Here is a 17,424-nt window from a genome sequence, read left to right as displayed (position 1 = left end):
CAAATGCATAATTATGGTGTAAGATTTAAGCATTTAATATAACTGCCCTGAAAGTTAATTTGTTGTCTGTGATTTGAATAGTTACAATCCTTGTTACAATCAACAACTTAAATTTTTGATCTGAAGACTCTTAGGTTTTTAGTGAAGTTTGAGGGAGATGAAATCACACATGTAACAGCAGATGCATGTAACAGTAGATGCATACATAAATACACTCAAACTTTTTAGATTTATTAAAACTTGCACTTTGGTGGGTATGCATGACTTTCTTGTTCTTAATAAAGCCATATAATCTTACTCTTTTTCGAAATAAAATACAAATCTACTCAAAGTTCTACATAATGTCATCATACAGGAACACCTTCTCAATATTACAAAAATCTCTGAAACCATTTTGAAGCTTCAAATGTGTGGATCACTCCTCACGTAAGTGAAAGTCAGCCATGTTAGAAGTAAAAACTTAGCTTGCACTTTAAATTAATGTAGTGCATCATGTGTTTTATGCTGAAGAGATGGTTACTGACTTTCTGCATTATTCCTTCCATTTATATTGGTAATGCCATCATAAGTTCTCAGGGCCTCTGTCTTACATTATAGACTATATTTATCTATTCAAAGATTCTACATTTGCCTTTTTTTTACCTTTTTTTTTAGTGTTTTTTTAAATCTGTGGGGTAGAAACATATCTTAAAACTCAGAAGTAAACATAGAAAACTGAAGAAAGCTGACTAAAAATATTAACAAAACTTCATATTTCCAAATGTTAACTATGTCAGTTCACATCTTCTTAGCAGAAAACATTTTATATGGGCCTACTTTAATGACTCCTTGTTGTATGAGAGGAGATGGGTGGTTCACCAGAACTATAAGATAATCAGGTTGGATAAGTTTGTCCATCACATCTTCTAGCATGATATCTGGAAGGATTAGGAGAACTCCACGCAAGAGATCATATAGTCCACAACAGATAAGCACAAGATAGTCTTCTGTACACCTGAAAACAGAGGAACATGTTTTACCACTGATGATTGCCTACAGCAGAAAAGACCAAAAAACCCACATAATTGCTAGCAATTCTTAGGGGACAGGACAAAGAAGAAATTTGGAAGACGTAATTTCTCCAATACTCCTTCTACCAATCTTCATCAACACTTATTTTTAGATGGCAGATGGCAAAAAGGATAATCTGACCAAAACTACTTGCTTGAGTTTTTGTGACGAACTCTAAAAGGTTCCCACTTCTACTGTACATAGCAAAAATCCTGATTTGAAACAACACAACATTCTATGGAGTAAAAGCTTAATAAATTTGTGTATGACAGTGTATGAAAAAATTCCCTTAATTTTTAGGCTTCAAACTTTTATAGAATAGCAATCAGGAGCACGAACAGTGAAATTAAAGCTCGCATACTGTGCAACTCTTAATTTATTATTTTATGTGCTTACCTGTCATCAGGGGTTTCAGATGGTTTTGGAGTATTCTCATTAGCTGAAGAAAAAGCAAGACTGTCCCAGTCTTCAGGAAGTGCATTCTTGTCAGCAAAGCTTGGCCAGCGAGCAATGGCTGATGATGCTCCAAGAACAGAAAATGCCAAGCCCAATCCTGCAAAATTACTCTGGCCCTTCTGAAATGAAGGCAGTCCTTTTAGATTGTCTGGACGACGTAGCAATGGCTCAGCTGCACTACCACCACCTTCACTGCATTTCAGGTCTACATCTGCTTCTTTAGTCTCAAATGCATTTTCAGATAACTCTACTTCTTTTGCAATATCTTCAAACGTTTCGGCAGACGTTAGCTCTGAGTCACAAACTGTTTTTGCAGACTCACAACTGCTAAGAAGCTCTTCCTGTACTCTCCTTACGGTTTCAGAACTTTCTACAAAACCAATTCTGTCCTGAAGATCAATGTAGTTGTGCTCACCAATAAGCAGCAAGTCATCAGTGCTCCTTCCCATTCTTTCAGTTAGTCTTTTTCGGTGAACTTGAGGTGAGGAAGTGGGCGATGCTGGCAAGCTTTTAGAAAGCCTTCCAGGTGCCTGAGAGGTTGCTTTCTGCTGTACACCAGCCTTGGAAGTGTTCCCTGGAGAAATAAGGATATCTTTAGCATTCCCTTCACATTAAAAACAAACTTTTCTCTCAATATTAGACTCCTCATCCATTTAGAACTGTGGTGACCTTAGTCAGTTTTATGTGCCAAACTGACAACACCTGACATAGCTCAGATTTGCTAAATCAAGTAAACTATTATGGAGCCGTATATTTAGCAAGTCACAAACCTGAAAGAAGCATAAAATGTAAAAGAATTTTTGACAATATTTTGGAGTTTCTGGATTTAAATCATGATCCTTTCAACTAACCCTTAGCAAGAATTTGTATAGAAACACTGAGAATGGAGGGCATATCTGGAGGCTGTATACACCAGAATCCTTGCTGAAAGCAGGGTCAAATAGAACAGGTTGTTCTACCTGGATCTTTGTGTAAGAGGTCCAATCTACTGACATGTTTCAGTGGACATTGAAATACTATTCACCAACCCGTTTGCACTAAGGTTTTACCTATACTTCAAGTTTACAACTAATAACTGCATATTTTATTTAATAGTGCTTCCTTTTAAGCGCACATTTTGACCTGAAACAGTCAAACTTTCAGAGCACACTACACATGTATTTCATAATTAAGCTTTAAGAGGGAAAGCAGACTGTATACCAGACTGGTAGAAGCAGTTTTTTGTTATTTTAGGAAAAGGAGTCTTTGCTTATTCAGAAGTATTTTGAAAACTATGCATCAGTTAGTACTAATGCAATGATGACGCATCAGGAATATAGTTTTTATGAGAATATATATATAAAAGAAATATGTGAATATATATACACAAATACATGTGTCAACATAACCAGACCAAGCTGGCCTTCAGACAACAGAAAATATTTATAAAGCTGCCCTTTTACAGCTGCAACAGTCTTACAGCCAAGCTTTCACACACATTAGTAGGCAGTGCAACAAACTGCAAACCCACATACAGGTAGCAGGTTAACCAACGAGCTTCCAATTTATAATATTTTATAGAATTATAGAATGTTAAGGGGTTGCAATGAACCTCACAGCTCAGCTAGTCCAAACCTCCTCTGCCATGTGCAGGGACACCTCCCACTAGATGAGGTCACTCAAGGCCTTGTCCAACCTGGCTTTGAACACTGACAGGGTTGGAGCTTCCACAACCTCTCTGGGCAACCTGCTGCAGCATCTAAACAACCCCACAGTAAAACTTCTTCCTAATATCTAACCTAAGTTTCCCCTCTCAGTTTTTATCCATTACTCCTTATCCTACCACTACTACAGTTCCGGGCAAAATACAAATTTGTATAATCTATAAACTTATATAAATAAATTTAGAAATTCTAATTCAGAACTACAATACTCAAACATCAATTTCCACCAAAAAAAAAAAAAAAAAAAAAGTTGAGTATTCCTCTAGTACACCTGAATAATCTCTATTCAAGAACAACAGTTTGTACTACCTATATAAAAAGAGTATTCAGTTTAGAAGAATGAGATGTCATATATTATCCATATGGGAAAAGGACTAATTCCATACATAATTTAGTACTGTGATCTGTTTTTTATATCACTGTTTTTCTAAAGAGACACATGAACAAATATTGTTTCAAGAGAAGTAGTTGAAGGTTCAATTTCCTTTTCCAAAGCAAAGTAGCAACAAGACATCAATTACAAAAGGTATTACTGTAATACATAGAATATAACTGAGTCACACATGATGTGAAATACATAGCAATTAATTTAGAGATCAGTGCAACTTTTTTCCATTCCTATTTTGTATATATTGGTGAACTTAGCCTATGAACTTTTATTTCTAATTTAATTCTCATTTTAAACAACCTTAAATAAAGGCTTAAACCTAAATGGTGTTTCAGTTTTTGTTTTTCAGATGATATTTGTTGATTGCCTATGCAAATTTGTAAAAAGTATGATTAAAACTCAATTCAATAGTAATGCAAAAAACATCGCACTGACAGGACACCAACTGAAAAAAGTTACCAGCTTGAACTAATAACTTCACAGTATTTCAGCATCTACAGCAGAGGAATTCAAAATGGATGAAAGCAGTTATCTTTACAGACCTCAAGTTGTTCAGCATGCTATCTGAGACTGTTTCCAGAAAACAATTCAATTTTTAATTTATATAACCAAGATGTCTTGTTGTTCTTTGTAAGATACACTTTCCCATCCTCTATCACGTAGGAACAGTTTCTATACCTACAGTATAACTAAATGGTAATACTTTAATACCATATTTAGACAGATGATAAGAATTATGCACAAATAAAGTATCAGCTTAATGCTTTCTGCCCAGATAAGATAGCTGCTTATGGCTCACTGCTTCAACTGCTGCCTGGTTAAGGCATTCTCAGGCATCTTTAGTAGGTCTGTTCAACCAATGAAACGGTTCAGTTTATCTGGTCCACTTCACTGCCTGAGTCATCAATGTGGCAATTTGCCTCAACTTAAGGATGAAGAGCAGTTTAGGTAGCACGTTCAGTTCCACCCTTCCTACTTTGCTGTTCAGGCACCAAGCACCAAGGGACAGGGGGAGTTCTGTAAGAGATACCTGTGGGAAAGTAACACTTGCAGACACTCTAGTCATTTGCCAAAAGATTGTGTCTTAACATCCTTTTTTTCCCAGCATTGTTTTACCTTCCAGTGGTAAAGCTGTAAATCCAGTTGGAGATGTAATCACAAATGCAGAATTGTCTACTGACTTCCCACCACTGCTGGAATTTCTCAGGTATCTAAGTGATTCAACTTTCTCCTGGAAAATTTTGCCATCTAGAAAGAAAGGGAGAAAAGTTAAATAAAAGTGGTTTATGTTGTTGACGTTGTTAGACTCGTAGTAGTCAGATTACATTTTGAGCGAAGCACTGGAGGTTAATGAGAAGTGCTCAAGTGCAAGCAACCAAGCAAAAGCACATGAACACAATTTTTTGGTTTAGTGATCCAACTTTAAAATTTACTTTAGAACAACGAAAATATTATGATGTACTAAAGCAGTTACATTTAAAGACAGTCCTTGCAGGCATATAAGTAGTGATAACTGACTTTCTGTCACGTCAAAAACAAGTGACTGTTCTCAAACAGCCTAATAAAGGCTCCAAGTATCAAAGAGTGCATTCTACTCTTATTCAGAATTTTACATCAGTTGGTATTGGAGGACAGATACAGATAAATACAACTGTGCAGCCTTTGAAACTGATTATTAAACCTGGAGGCACACAGGTAAGGAGAGGAGAAAAGGAGAAAATATTTCAAAATTGGTTGATGTTTTCCATGGTCACATAAGTTGCACAATGGTTGCACAATGCTAATATTAAAGAATGAACTGTTCGTAATTTCTCATTTTTAAAAAAAGAAAGATTTTTTTACAGCTCATATCAGTCATTTTACCAACACGATCATCCAGTACAGATATATTAAAGAAGCTGTTGTTCTAGGTCTGCATCCCTCAAAGCCCATCAGTACTGCCAGTAACTTGTATGAACTCATAGTGCCTGCCAGTGATGCCTTACAATGCAACTGATCAATTGCTAAAAATGCTCCTCAGGCCTTTTATTTTTCCTGGAATTCCATAACTGCAAATAAGAAAGTGGAAATTGAGACAAGACAGTATGCATATGTTTCTGAAAAGTTTCATTTACAAGCAAGATAGATGTTCTTCTTTAAGTTCACCCAAGACAAATGTGTCCACACAGGCAGCTAACATTAAGCATTCCATTTATTAGCACCAAACTTTAAAGAAAGTTAATGGCATAACCACAGAAAGATTATCTATGGCTGTAGACAGAAGAAAGCTCTCCAAGTAAGCCAAGCGAACAAAATCTAAACTGTAACCTCTCTCAGAAAAGTGAAAGTAGTTTTACAGTATTAAATCTGACAATTCAATAATTTTTTAATATATCGTTACTAAAGCGAAGAGATTTTTTTTAGCTATTAATTTATGACCAGATTTTTGTCTTATTGTTTACTACTAGCTAAATGTGACATATTTACCTGTGTGCAGGGAAAAGTAGAAGTTGGTAGGATTGTGACAAACATATGTATTAGTGGGAGGGTGAACGGCTAAGAGGAAATTAAAGACCAGTGTCAGCAATTCCAGGTCTGGGGGAGAACCAAGCACTTCTTCAATTATTTTCACAAATGACCTGCAAACCTCCCGAGGCAGGGATGCAAGGTGCCCCTCTTTATGCTCCTAGAAAGGAAGAGTAGTACAACTGTAAATTACTTGTATTTTTAATTTGACAACAATTGTCTTTTTTTAAGCTGTCGTGTTGTAGTAAAACAGGTAAGAAAAGAAGCTCAATTAATAAAGCTGTATTTTTTAATTTGAGAGGACCTATTGTACCTACTCAATGTTATCCAAGTTCAGCCCACTCAAAATCCAGACAGAAACAAGGTATTGCAAATGTTATGCAAGTTGATTTTTGGAAAACTAAAATGTTCAGCATACTTCACTAATCTGTATTGAAATGCTGGAGTCCTAGGACATGAATTACCATTGAAAATATAGGTTATTGTCATTGTATTACATATTTGTAGAGAAATTAATAGTTGCCAATACCAACATTTCAAACATTAAAAACTTTCTGAACAGTGCCACACTGGGTCTTCTGTATTTCCACTTCAGTAGCCATTTTTATAAACATACACATTTGAGATTTCATTGATAATTGTATTTATAATTTCTTCTTGATCAAGCATTCTATAGTTTGATGCTGGTTAGCTGAAAAAAGAAAAATCTATTAAAATAATATGGATTTTAGAACAAGACTTAAAGAAACTTGTGGGAAATCCCACTGTAAGGTGAGTATTGTGATTGAAATTTGAAAAGCTAGGAATAAATTTCAATCTCCTTTTTTCTACCCAAGCACCTTAACCAAGACTGCTGCAGGACAAGACTAAATGAAGCTAATTGAAGTGATTTTTTCCAAAGGGAATGGTTTATGTAATTTTATCTTCCATCCTATCAGACCCCCAAAACTGCCAAATTGTTGTTGCTCAATTTGAGTAGTTGTTTTTTGTTTGTTTGTTTTTAAAGTAAGATACTAATTTTCTCTAATGTGCAAAAAAGGCAGAAAATAATACAAAACATTCTGTATCTAAGCATTGTTGATGTAAAATGAGACAGTTCCTTACTGGGTCTGGAAGCACAGAGGGCAGTCTACCGAAGTAGCTTTCTCTACAGCATTTAGTCTCTTCTACTCTACCCTCCCCAAATTAAAATGAGTATTCGCCAAGCACAAAGTAGGATTTCAGAGTGAAAGTACCTGCAGAACCTGACAAGTTAACAGGAAGTGATGTACCACTTGAGCTTTCAATAGCTGTTTAATGTTAAACATCTGTTGGTGGTGGTTGGCTCTGATAAGGATTTCTAGAGCTGCTAACAGAGTTTCCCAAACACCTTGCTGAAAAGAAAAAAAAAAAAAACAGAAACATGGCTTCAAAAAATACATTAGTGAGTCTACACACTGTGGAAAAAACCCCATAAAACAACAAACACAATGAAGTCAAGTTAGTTTTGCACCTAAGATGATGACTGACTACAAATGCTAAGTCAGAACTAGAAACTATCAGAAAAATTATGTTCATACAAAACTAAGTTTATTTTAATGACTAAGCTACCACCAAAAAAACCTTCAACTTCTTGCCTAAAATTAGTTTTGTATATTCTTTGCTATATTAACACTGGATGGTTATTTTCAATATTTTAACTCCAAAAGAAAGCAGGTCTTCCTTAGTTTTAGCAATTTCTCCACAAAAAAATTAATCAGTTCAACTAACAAGTCATATGCATACATCACATTTACAGACTTTACTACACAAGGCTACCTGCATCATTGATAATGGGAGCTTAATGCTACTAAGAGCTATTAAAAGAAAAATAAGGGCCGTTAATTTTAGAAAACTGTAGTGATTACTGACATGTAATTGGAGATATTAATTTCTTACTCATAATACTTATTTTTTTTTAAATATTGAATTTTAGACCTGAAATATTTCCAAAACTAAAAGTACTTACCTTTGCTTTAGACCATATCTTCCAGTCAAGCAGTAACTTTTCTAACAACTGAACATCTTGAATAACTGCACTAGAGTCTGCATCAAGCTGGAATTGTCCATTTTCATTTATATAGAGAATCTCATCACTGCAGCATCCTTCAAGGAGAGTCTTGAAGAGGGAGAAATATTTTTTAAGTGTTGTAATCACAAAGTAGTACAGTTGTTCTATCCAAATTATAACAAAAAAAGCTAAATTTTTAAAGAGACAGAATACTCATGATAGGGAAAACATATGTACCTGGTCAACACCCAGCTTGCTTAAAATCACTGTTCTGCCTTTGTAAAAACAGCTTCGAATGTAAAATTAAAATCACAGAGAAGTTTTTAAATTTGTGCTAATACTGAACAAAACATCAGGTTTAAAAGAAGACTCTACCTTCAGCATGCAAAATCCAACAATGCATTTTGGTTTGATCAACACTCGACGAATCATAGAATAACCATTACAATTGTCCATCTCCTGTATTCTCTGTTGATTGTATTTTGTTAAAGATAGTATAAGTTGTAGTGCTAAAGCTTGAGTGTCTTCACAGCTGCTAATCTCTACTACCTGAAGAGAAGACAAATTTAATAACACAGTGTAAGTGAGAAACATTTAGGAAAAAAACCTTAAAATACTTTGTTGCACTCCTAAATCATAACTTCTGGAGTAAATCTGTTTTAAAGAGCTTGATGTTATGTACATAGCCTTCATTTTTTTCCATGAGTGTACATTGAGATGTATTTGAAGTGACAATTCCTATTGTGGTAAATTATGATTCTTCTTAAGAAAACAGAAGTCCCTTTGCAAGAATCCTTTTCGAAGAAAAACTTCTGTTCCAAATAAATTTAAAGTAGAGGGCACTTACCATATACAAAGTCACAAGGTCATGAAATACATAAGCCTCTAATAAGAATACACTGGTTGCCTTGGAAAAGTATGTTTCTTAAATGGTTAAGGAGAGCTTTAAAATAAGGCTCCTGAAGGTCTAAGCTACACCTACCTGTAAGTGTCAAACATTCAAGTTTTATTTTGTCCACAAAGAGACAAGCAATTTGATAGATGAAGACCACAAACCAGTCTTTCCTCTTTACTTTCTACAGTTCTTGAATCCCAAGAAAAAGCAAACAGAATTTTCAACCAAAACCAAACAAGAATGAAATCTCACATTAATGGAACTCCAGTTCTATAGCTTCCCTTGCCATACACCTGTTAATTCTGCTGCACTACACATTCATAGACATGTACACCTGTATCACCTGACAGCTGATCTATTTATTGTCTTCTTGCCTTTCTGATGCAAACAGTCTACGTGCTACTGATCTGTAGCACATACTTAGCATAAATTTACTAATACAATAAGCATGGATAAGGATTTTCTCCTCAGATTTCATTATCAATGGTAAAGTTAGAGCAGGCAGTGTCTTCATAGCCATGATCTAATGTGCATTTATTACTCTCCATGTATCTTTCAGAACAATACCAGAGATATATAAATCAAGACAAGCTTTAGGCCTACATTAGTATTTTGAATTAACTGTGGTACTTCAGGGACTCCTGGCACAAATATTAGCCTCTCCACATAAAGGTCACATTTAAGTAAGTAGTAACTAAGTTAAGGCTCATAGTCTCATTATTTTTAAAATTACATTTTCTCTTAGACAGGATAAATAAGCCTTTGAGCACAGCTGAACAGTTATCTCAAAAAAGCTCACATGATTTATCAGATAAAAATAAAGCTTTGTGCACTGTGTAGTTTCACATTTATTCATACTTGCATTGTGAGTATCCTGTGGTTAAACTGTTAAAGATATGCCATGAATTTAAATGCTTCAAAATCAGAGACCAAAAATATAATCAGTTTTACAACACCACTAAAAAGAATATTTTTTGACATTTAAAAGTCCTATTTCTAAATCAGAATGTAACACCCCATCTTACATATTAGCAATATTAACTAAAACATTATGTAATAGAATTATAATTACATTTCCAATTTAAGACAATCTGTGTGATACTTTCTGTTATGGCACAGGTATTTTCCACAAGTTTTAACAGAAAAGCATCACATGCAGACTAGAGAAAGGCAGCTACAATTATGAGATTTGCTACTTAAGACCCAAAGAAAATTTTTTATGGGAGAACACATACATGCAACCCCCTCCTCCAGCCTCCTTACCCTAGCAAAGAGGAAAACAAATGCACCAGTTCCTCCAATTTCATGTAGTATGCCCTGAAGAGTTTTATATTCAACAGGCTGAAGTGTTTTTAGGTGATGAGAATCCAATGCATTGCTCTGAACTTCTTTCAAGCTGAAAGGTCTCTGAGAAGGTACAGTTTTCACTTGACCTTTCAGTCTAATAACAGGTTCATATATGGTGTACTGACCAGGGCAGCATGTGGTATAAACAACAGCAAGACTCTCCTGAAAAAAACAGAAGTTTAAATTTTTTTCTAGAAAGTTTAATACAAAAAAACCCACACATCCAGGATACAGAAGCCACCTAAAGCAAGTAGCAATAACTTCAGCAGTTCATTTCTACTTTACCTCTAATATGCTCTGAAGTTGCGTGTGGAGCACATGCACTAAAAAGCAACAGGATTCCTAAATCTTAGAAACTTTATGCAACAGCTAAAACACAGAAAATTAAGAAAGCACAAAAAAATTCCACCAAGGATCCCCCCTTTTATCACCTAGAGAATGACAACTGTTTTGCACAAAACCAAAGTTATTGACATAGATAAAATGAGCACACGGAGGTATTGGGTAAATAGTTTCCTTTTCTAAAGTGGCAAGTCCAAAATAGAAAGTTATATTCTGTTTTTAAACATTTCTCCATTTTTTTTGTTTTAAGTTTATCCTTTCATCAGCTTTGCCATAAGAGGAACTCAATAGAAGAAATTTCATCAATGAAGAGACTTAAAAGCCAAAGCTCCTATGGAAAGTAACCAACTAATTTTCACAGAAAATGTAAAGTGATCATATTTGGAAGATTATTTAAAATAGAGAAATAATTTCATTTAAGGCACTTGCATTCTCTGCAAAAGTGCAAAGATTAATTCATCACTCAAGCATATGGTTCTCCTCTCTGGCTACTTGGTGTTCTGTAAGGCAAAATAAGCTTAAAATTTGCATGACTCCTTTGCTAAGCTTTAACTTCCTCCATTCATTCCTTCTTAACCTATTAAAGATTTAGTACCACTGTTTACAAGGATCATATTCAGACAGAATGACCCTTTGCCTATGAGATCAGAAAAAACACTCTAGTGGAAACAATTTATACAGCAGGAGTTACTAGTGTATGAATTCCCAAAATATAGCAAGCTCCTCTGAGAAGCAAGCTTTATTTTATTCTTTTTCTAGTGTCACTGTATTTACACCTGCATCTGGCATGGCTGTTTCAGTCAGGAAAGATGAGAAAAGCTAAGATCTGAGAGCTGCAGAATGACTTTTCAGCCAAATTTGGTGAAAACTTACTCCCTTCACCTTCAAAAAATTGAGATCAATTCTTTTGCTTCCTGTGAAAGCCAGATAAAGCCTCCTTTCTCCTCCCTTCTTAGTATTAACGTTAACAGGTTAACTAAGCTGTCCTTGACTACTGTTATACTAGTGGAGGGATCTTCTATATATCCATCCTAGACCTTTTGGAGGTGCCTGTTTATCCAGTACAATTTAGGATGCTGTATTATAGATGTTGGAACATCTAGAAATTTTCAGAATCCAACCTAAAGTAAGATGAAATGGCCACCTTGTGTGGAGTTCAACTCCCACTGAAATAAGTGGGAAGAACCCTGCGGTGATTTTAACAAGAACAAGATTTGCTCTTGTCTGCTTTGATCAAGTGAAGCACTTTGGGAGACAGCAGGAAACTTTTTTCCAATTTCTTAATAATTTCTAAGAGATTAAGAACCATTTTTAAGTAGAAACTTACAATTAAAGGCCCAACATCCACTTCCTTTCTTGTCATGAAGAGCTCCTTGATCTGTTCACATTGTAGAATCTCTTTATTTATGTACTTGGAGCAGTCAGTCAATGTTTTGCCATATTTACAAGGCATTACAGATGTGAAGTCTGGCCCACATGTGTATAGGTAAAATGCTTCCTCTGGTCCAATATTTGCACCTAAAATTCAGAAAATGATCTGTTAACTCTTTAGTATACAATAAAACAAAATTCATTTCTGACACACCACAGACCAGTAACATCAGCAGTTTCAGAAATAAGCATGCTTAACTCAGAGCATTCAGTGATTCAGATTTTGTTTACTTTTTAATGCGCTTTAAGTAATTTGAAGCTAGTGATTTAAAAGCAGGTAAGTGAAATCAATTTTCTAGATAAAAGAGACTGAGTGCTTCAAGGAAAAAAAAATACAGAACAAACATCACTGTCTTTCCATCCCCTACCCCAAGGTATAATTTAAAGAAATTTTAAAAACCACTAAAGTAACTGTAATTATCAACTATGTCACTAAAAAGAAAGCAAGAAAATATGGTAGAAGAACATACTAGAAAGTACCCAGTACTGAAAGATTTGCCTACTTTCTCCCTGATATATTATGCTGCTAAAGAATATATAATTGGTTTTACTGTAAAAGCTTGGTATGTTAAAAAAATTATCTAAATAAGCCTTTGATCTCAGAGGGGGAGGAGGAAGTGAAGACTTATTCAAGAAAAAAAGCATTCAAAAGGTACCATTAAATAGAAGCAGATTTCCAAGATTCCATCTACCCGACAATCGAAGCAATTCTTCTTGAGATGATGTACAATGTCCAATCATACAATATGTTTTGTTACTGTCAGATGATAAGCTTGTTTTCCTTGGTAGTGAGAAGTCTAAATCAATATCACATTTCCTGAAAATATATATAAACAAACATGTTTAAATATTAAGAACTGATCAAAATTGCTATCTAAGATATTCAGCTTAGCTTTAAAATTCATTTTAATATTTACTAGATGAGAAGCCATGCTGCCATCAACATTAAACTACTCAAGTCCTTTTCAACTTCTAGGCATCCTCAAAACTCAGTTACATAATGATATTTGTATTCAGATACTGCATAGAGCAGAAGGATAGAGTTCCAACTAGGGTTGCCATGAAGTCAAGATTTCCTGGATCTGAAACTCCTTCCTTCCTCTGACCTCAAAGAAGAAACATATGTAACACTATATATGCTTCTAAAACACCACAATTTTTCAAGCACTTCTACTCTTCCTAAGAAGTCAAAGGCCTTTGACTATGCTAAGACACAACGAAAACTGTGGTTCACATATGCTGGAGCAGATCATCCTGAGTGCAATCACACAGCACCTACAGGATGGACAAGGGATCAGACCCAGCCTGCATGGGTTTAGGAGGGGCAGGTCCTGTCTGACCAACCTGATCTCCTTTTATGATCAGGTGACCCATCTGGTGGATGAGGAGAAGGCTGTGGATGTGTCTATCTGGACTTCAGCAAAGCCTTTGACACTGTCTCCCATAATATACTCCTGGAAAAGCTGGCAGCCCACAGCTTGGACAGAGGCACACTGTGCTGGGTTAAGAACTGGCTGGAGGGCCGGGCCCAGAGAGTGCTGGTGAACAGGGCTGCATCCAGCTGGTGGTCGGTCACCAGTGGTGTCCCCCAGGGATCAGTGCTGGGCCCAGTCCTGTTTAACATCTTTATCAATGATTTAGATGAGGGGATTGAGTCCATCATTAGCAAATTTGCAGATGACACCAAGTTGGGAGGGAGTGTCAACCCGCTGGAGGGCAGGAGGGCTCTGCAGAGGGACCTGGATAGGCTGGAGAGTTGGGCTGATTCCAACGGGATGAAGTTCAACAAGGCCAAGTGCTGGGTCCTGCACTTTGGCCACAACAACCCCTGCAGCACTACAGGCTGGGGACAGAGTGGCTGGAGAGCAGCCAGGTAGAAAGGGATCTGGGGGTGCTGATCGACAGGAAGCTGAACATGAGCCAGCAGTGTGCCCAGGTGGCCAAGAAGGCCAATGGCATCCTGGTCTGCATCAGGAACAGTGTGGCCAGCAGGAGCAGGGAAGTGATCCTTCCCCTGTACTCTGCGTTGGTGAGGCCGCACCTTGAGTATTGTGTTCAGCTCTGGGCCCCTCAGTTCAGGAAAGACATTGAGGTGCTGGAGCAGGTCCAGAGAAGAGCAACCAGGCTGGTGAAGGGACTCAAACACAAGTCCTGTGAGGAGAGGTTGAGGGAACTAGGGTTGTTTAGTCTGGAGAAGAGGAGGCTCAGGGGTGACCTCATCACTCTCTTCAACTCCCTGAAAGGAGGTTGTAGCCAGGTGGGCATCAGTCTCTTCTCCCAGGCAATCAGCAGTAGGACAAGAGGGCATGGACTTAAGCTCTGTCAGGGGAGGTTTAGGTTGGATATTAGAAAGAAGTTCTTTACAGAGAGAGTGATCAGGCATTGGAATGGCCTGCCCAGAGAGGTGGTGGATTCACCGTCCCTGGAGGTTTTTAAGACGAGACTGGATGTGGCACTGAGTGCCATGATCTAGTAATGACAGTAGGGTTGGATCAAGGCTTGGACTTGATGATCTGGGAGGTCTCTTCCAACCCAGTTAATTCTACGATTCTATGATAACACCATGTTGAGGATTTGCTTACACCAGGGAACACTGTCAGAACTAGCGTGCTGTGCAGCCACAGGCAATAAGCCTGATGCTTTCAGAAAACATCCAATTAAATTTATGTGTCTTTACATAAACAGAGCATTTAGACTGTAAAGGTCATCCAAAGCTTCCTGAAAGAGCCAAACTATTGGCAAACTAGCAACTATATATAGAGGGGTCTCAATAACTGCACACGTGCAGAACATTAGAGTACTTTTAGCTTCCCCCTGTATCTCCATATTTGGACTTTATTGCATACCAGCATGCACAGACTGAACACAGCCTTCACAGTCTGGACTTTAGGAAGAAAGCATAAAGACTGATATTTAATAAATACCTTTTTCTCTAACCAATAAGTAATTCACGCAGGCACAGGCCCACCCAACCTAGCATCAGGTACCTCATTTAGGAGCATGGACCTTAGCTTTGTACTGGAAAAAAAAAAATCATACTTCCAACTGGCAGTTCAGATTTTGATTGAAACATATTTTAACTTCTCACCTCTCCATTTCCAACAGTGGAACAAAATGACTGCCTTCTCCTCTTAATTACTACTTTCAACAACACAGCCTGTACCTGAGCTATACCTCCTTAACGCAGATTCTTAACTTAACCAGAGACATTATGCCTACTGCTAACTTCATGCCTTAGCTTATTTTGGATTTTACTTAAGACCTTGCAGTACTTTCCTCTTTCAGTTATTCATGATGAAGAACAACAATGATGTCTGAACAGGTCCGTGGTATAAACTGATGATTCTCAAAGCAATCACAACTACTCTAGAGAATTCCTAGCAGTGTAACACCCCCCTTCTCCTACCCTCCTAGAAGACTACTCAACCATAACTTCAGCTTGTGCCAACATAGTGCTGATATATTCCTACCAGAGAACATCTTTTAAAGAAGTATCTAGGTACAACTAATGTATTCTTTACCTCTGACCAGACACCCACAGCAACAGCTTTCCATGGATATTTTTCTTGCTTTCTGGCTTCTGCAGATATTGTAATGCCAAATGCTGCCACCTGCCTAAAAGGAAAACATTCTCCGGAGATTCCGCCTGTGCCAGCAAACCAGCTTTCATCTCATCATTTGGATCCATGCATACACTATGAAAACAAGAGAAGAAGAAAAATGAGTGCATATGTTTGTTTTCATACTTGTATTTTAAACCTCAAATCTGCAATTTCAGATTGCATTCCTTAACTTTCACAGGTAATTTTTTTGATCACAAAACTATTTTTAGAGTGCTCAGCATAAGCTAAGGAAATCTTCACATCATGGTTTCAACTTATTTAACTTGTCTGCATAAATCTGCTTATATTTAAGACAAGGATATTTTCTCTATTTTCCAGAGCAGTTAAATTCAGTTTATTGAAAAAATAGCAGATGCTTTGAACACTGAAATAAAGTGTTCTAAAATTGCAGCTTTAAACCCATTTTAAAGATAGATTACTTACAAGAACTAAATTAGGGCTAAAATGCATTCAGAAGATTTAAAACCAAGACTATCACAGAAAGTATTACATAACAGCAGTTTTCACACCTCAGGTGCAAGAACTTTTTCCACCTTCACACATTTATTGTGACATTTCATTAAAGCTCAAATTGCTTCCTTGCACTGCATTATGTTCATGACTGACCTTGAAGCTTACTTTAGGCAGTTACTTATACACGACTATGCAAACCATGCAAGCCCAGACCCTGACACTTTAAGCTCGCAACCCTGTAGATCTCTATCCAGTAAACTTCCTTGATGTTGCCCCATCGGCATGCAAGACCTCTCTACTATAGAAATTAGTTCTCTACTCTCTAGCAGTATTCTCTGCAGGCTGCTACTCCAAGTCACACAGTATGTTCACAGGACTGCTTTTAGACCAAAACAGCATACCGAAATATGAATGCTCCAGTATTCAAGTCTGCCCAGACTTGTATCATCAGTGCTTTGGAACCCAATGAAATTATATGAATGCAGCCATCTTCAAGAAGTTTCTCTCCCAGGCTTAGGTATTCTGTTCCCATAGCCTTCGTTTCTTCTAGAAATATAAACATTTATACACAATTAAAATACAACAATCTGCCTTTCACACCAGATACCACACAAGTATGAAAAGAAACAGTTCAGGTACAGCATAGAAATTTGTGGGTTTTTTACAGTGAGCTGACTAATCTATAGATTCTATCTTCAGAAACTGGGGTGTCAAACTGAAACAGAGGAACTTGACATTAACTCAGCACCTCACATTTTTTTTTTAGCAAATCATGTAAATGATTTTGACATACCACATCATATTACATTCCTATGTTGAACTGTCAGTATGCACCAAGAAGTCTTCAGATTTTTCTTCACAAATCATACTATCCTTTAAGCGTGATCTTGTATTCAGTATTTTTACTTTACCAAGCAAAAGCACAGACCTTCTAACAACAGCAGCTCTAGTGAGTTCCAAGATTCAGGGTTGAGTTTTCCCTCCTTTTATTTAAATACAGTAAAAGGAAAAGAGTACAGGTATTCCAAGTGTTGCGAATGGGAGACATTTTAAACAAATTTAAGCATTTTTCCTCCTACAAATTATAATCCAAAAGATTCTATTTAGAACAGTTTAGGAGCAGGTGTTTCTACAAAAGTATAGACAGAAAAATATTGTACAGCTATTGGTATTTACAATGGTGCACACAAAGAAAGTTAAGA

General features: G+C 36.7%; 1 protein-coding gene across 1 annotated transcript in view; it reads right to left on the bottom strand.

Annotated features, from left to right (window-relative positions):
* The window catches only part of LYST (lysosomal trafficking regulator), an 82,091-nt gene that overhangs the window by 29,942 nt on the left and 34,725 nt on the right, over positions 1 to 17,424 (bottom strand). Inside the window, exons 13-24 of the mRNA XM_050316622.1 lie at positions 16,624 to 16,768; positions 15,668 to 15,841; positions 12,803 to 12,963; positions 12,043 to 12,233; positions 10,290 to 10,535; positions 8,507 to 8,680; positions 8,090 to 8,239; positions 7,338 to 7,475; positions 6,064 to 6,262; positions 4,714 to 4,845; positions 1,447 to 2,080; positions 817 to 994 (exon numbers count right to left, since the gene is read on the bottom strand). Coding sequence (XP_050172579.1) covers positions 817 to 994; positions 1,447 to 2,080; positions 4,714 to 4,845; positions 6,064 to 6,262; positions 7,338 to 7,475; positions 8,090 to 8,239; positions 8,507 to 8,680; positions 10,290 to 10,535; positions 12,043 to 12,233; positions 12,803 to 12,963; positions 15,668 to 15,841; positions 16,624 to 16,768 — 2,522 coding nt within the window. The remainder of the gene's footprint in view (positions 1 to 816; positions 995 to 1,446; positions 2,081 to 4,713; positions 4,846 to 6,063; positions 6,263 to 7,337; positions 7,476 to 8,089; positions 8,240 to 8,506; positions 8,681 to 10,289; positions 10,536 to 12,042; positions 12,234 to 12,802; positions 12,964 to 15,667; positions 15,842 to 16,623; positions 16,769 to 17,424) is intronic.

The sequence above is a fragment of the Myiozetetes cayanensis genome, unplaced genomic scaffold (assembly GCF_022539395.1).
Source record: "Myiozetetes cayanensis isolate MyiCay16 unplaced genomic scaffold, myiCay2020 scf2-11, whole genome shotgun sequence".
Classification (NCBI taxonomy): domain Eukaryota; kingdom Metazoa; phylum Chordata; class Aves; order Passeriformes; family Tyrannidae; genus Myiozetetes; species Myiozetetes cayanensis.
The sequence above is the reverse complement of the archived record's forward strand: the minus strand, read 5'-3'. Positions and strand labels throughout refer to the sequence as shown.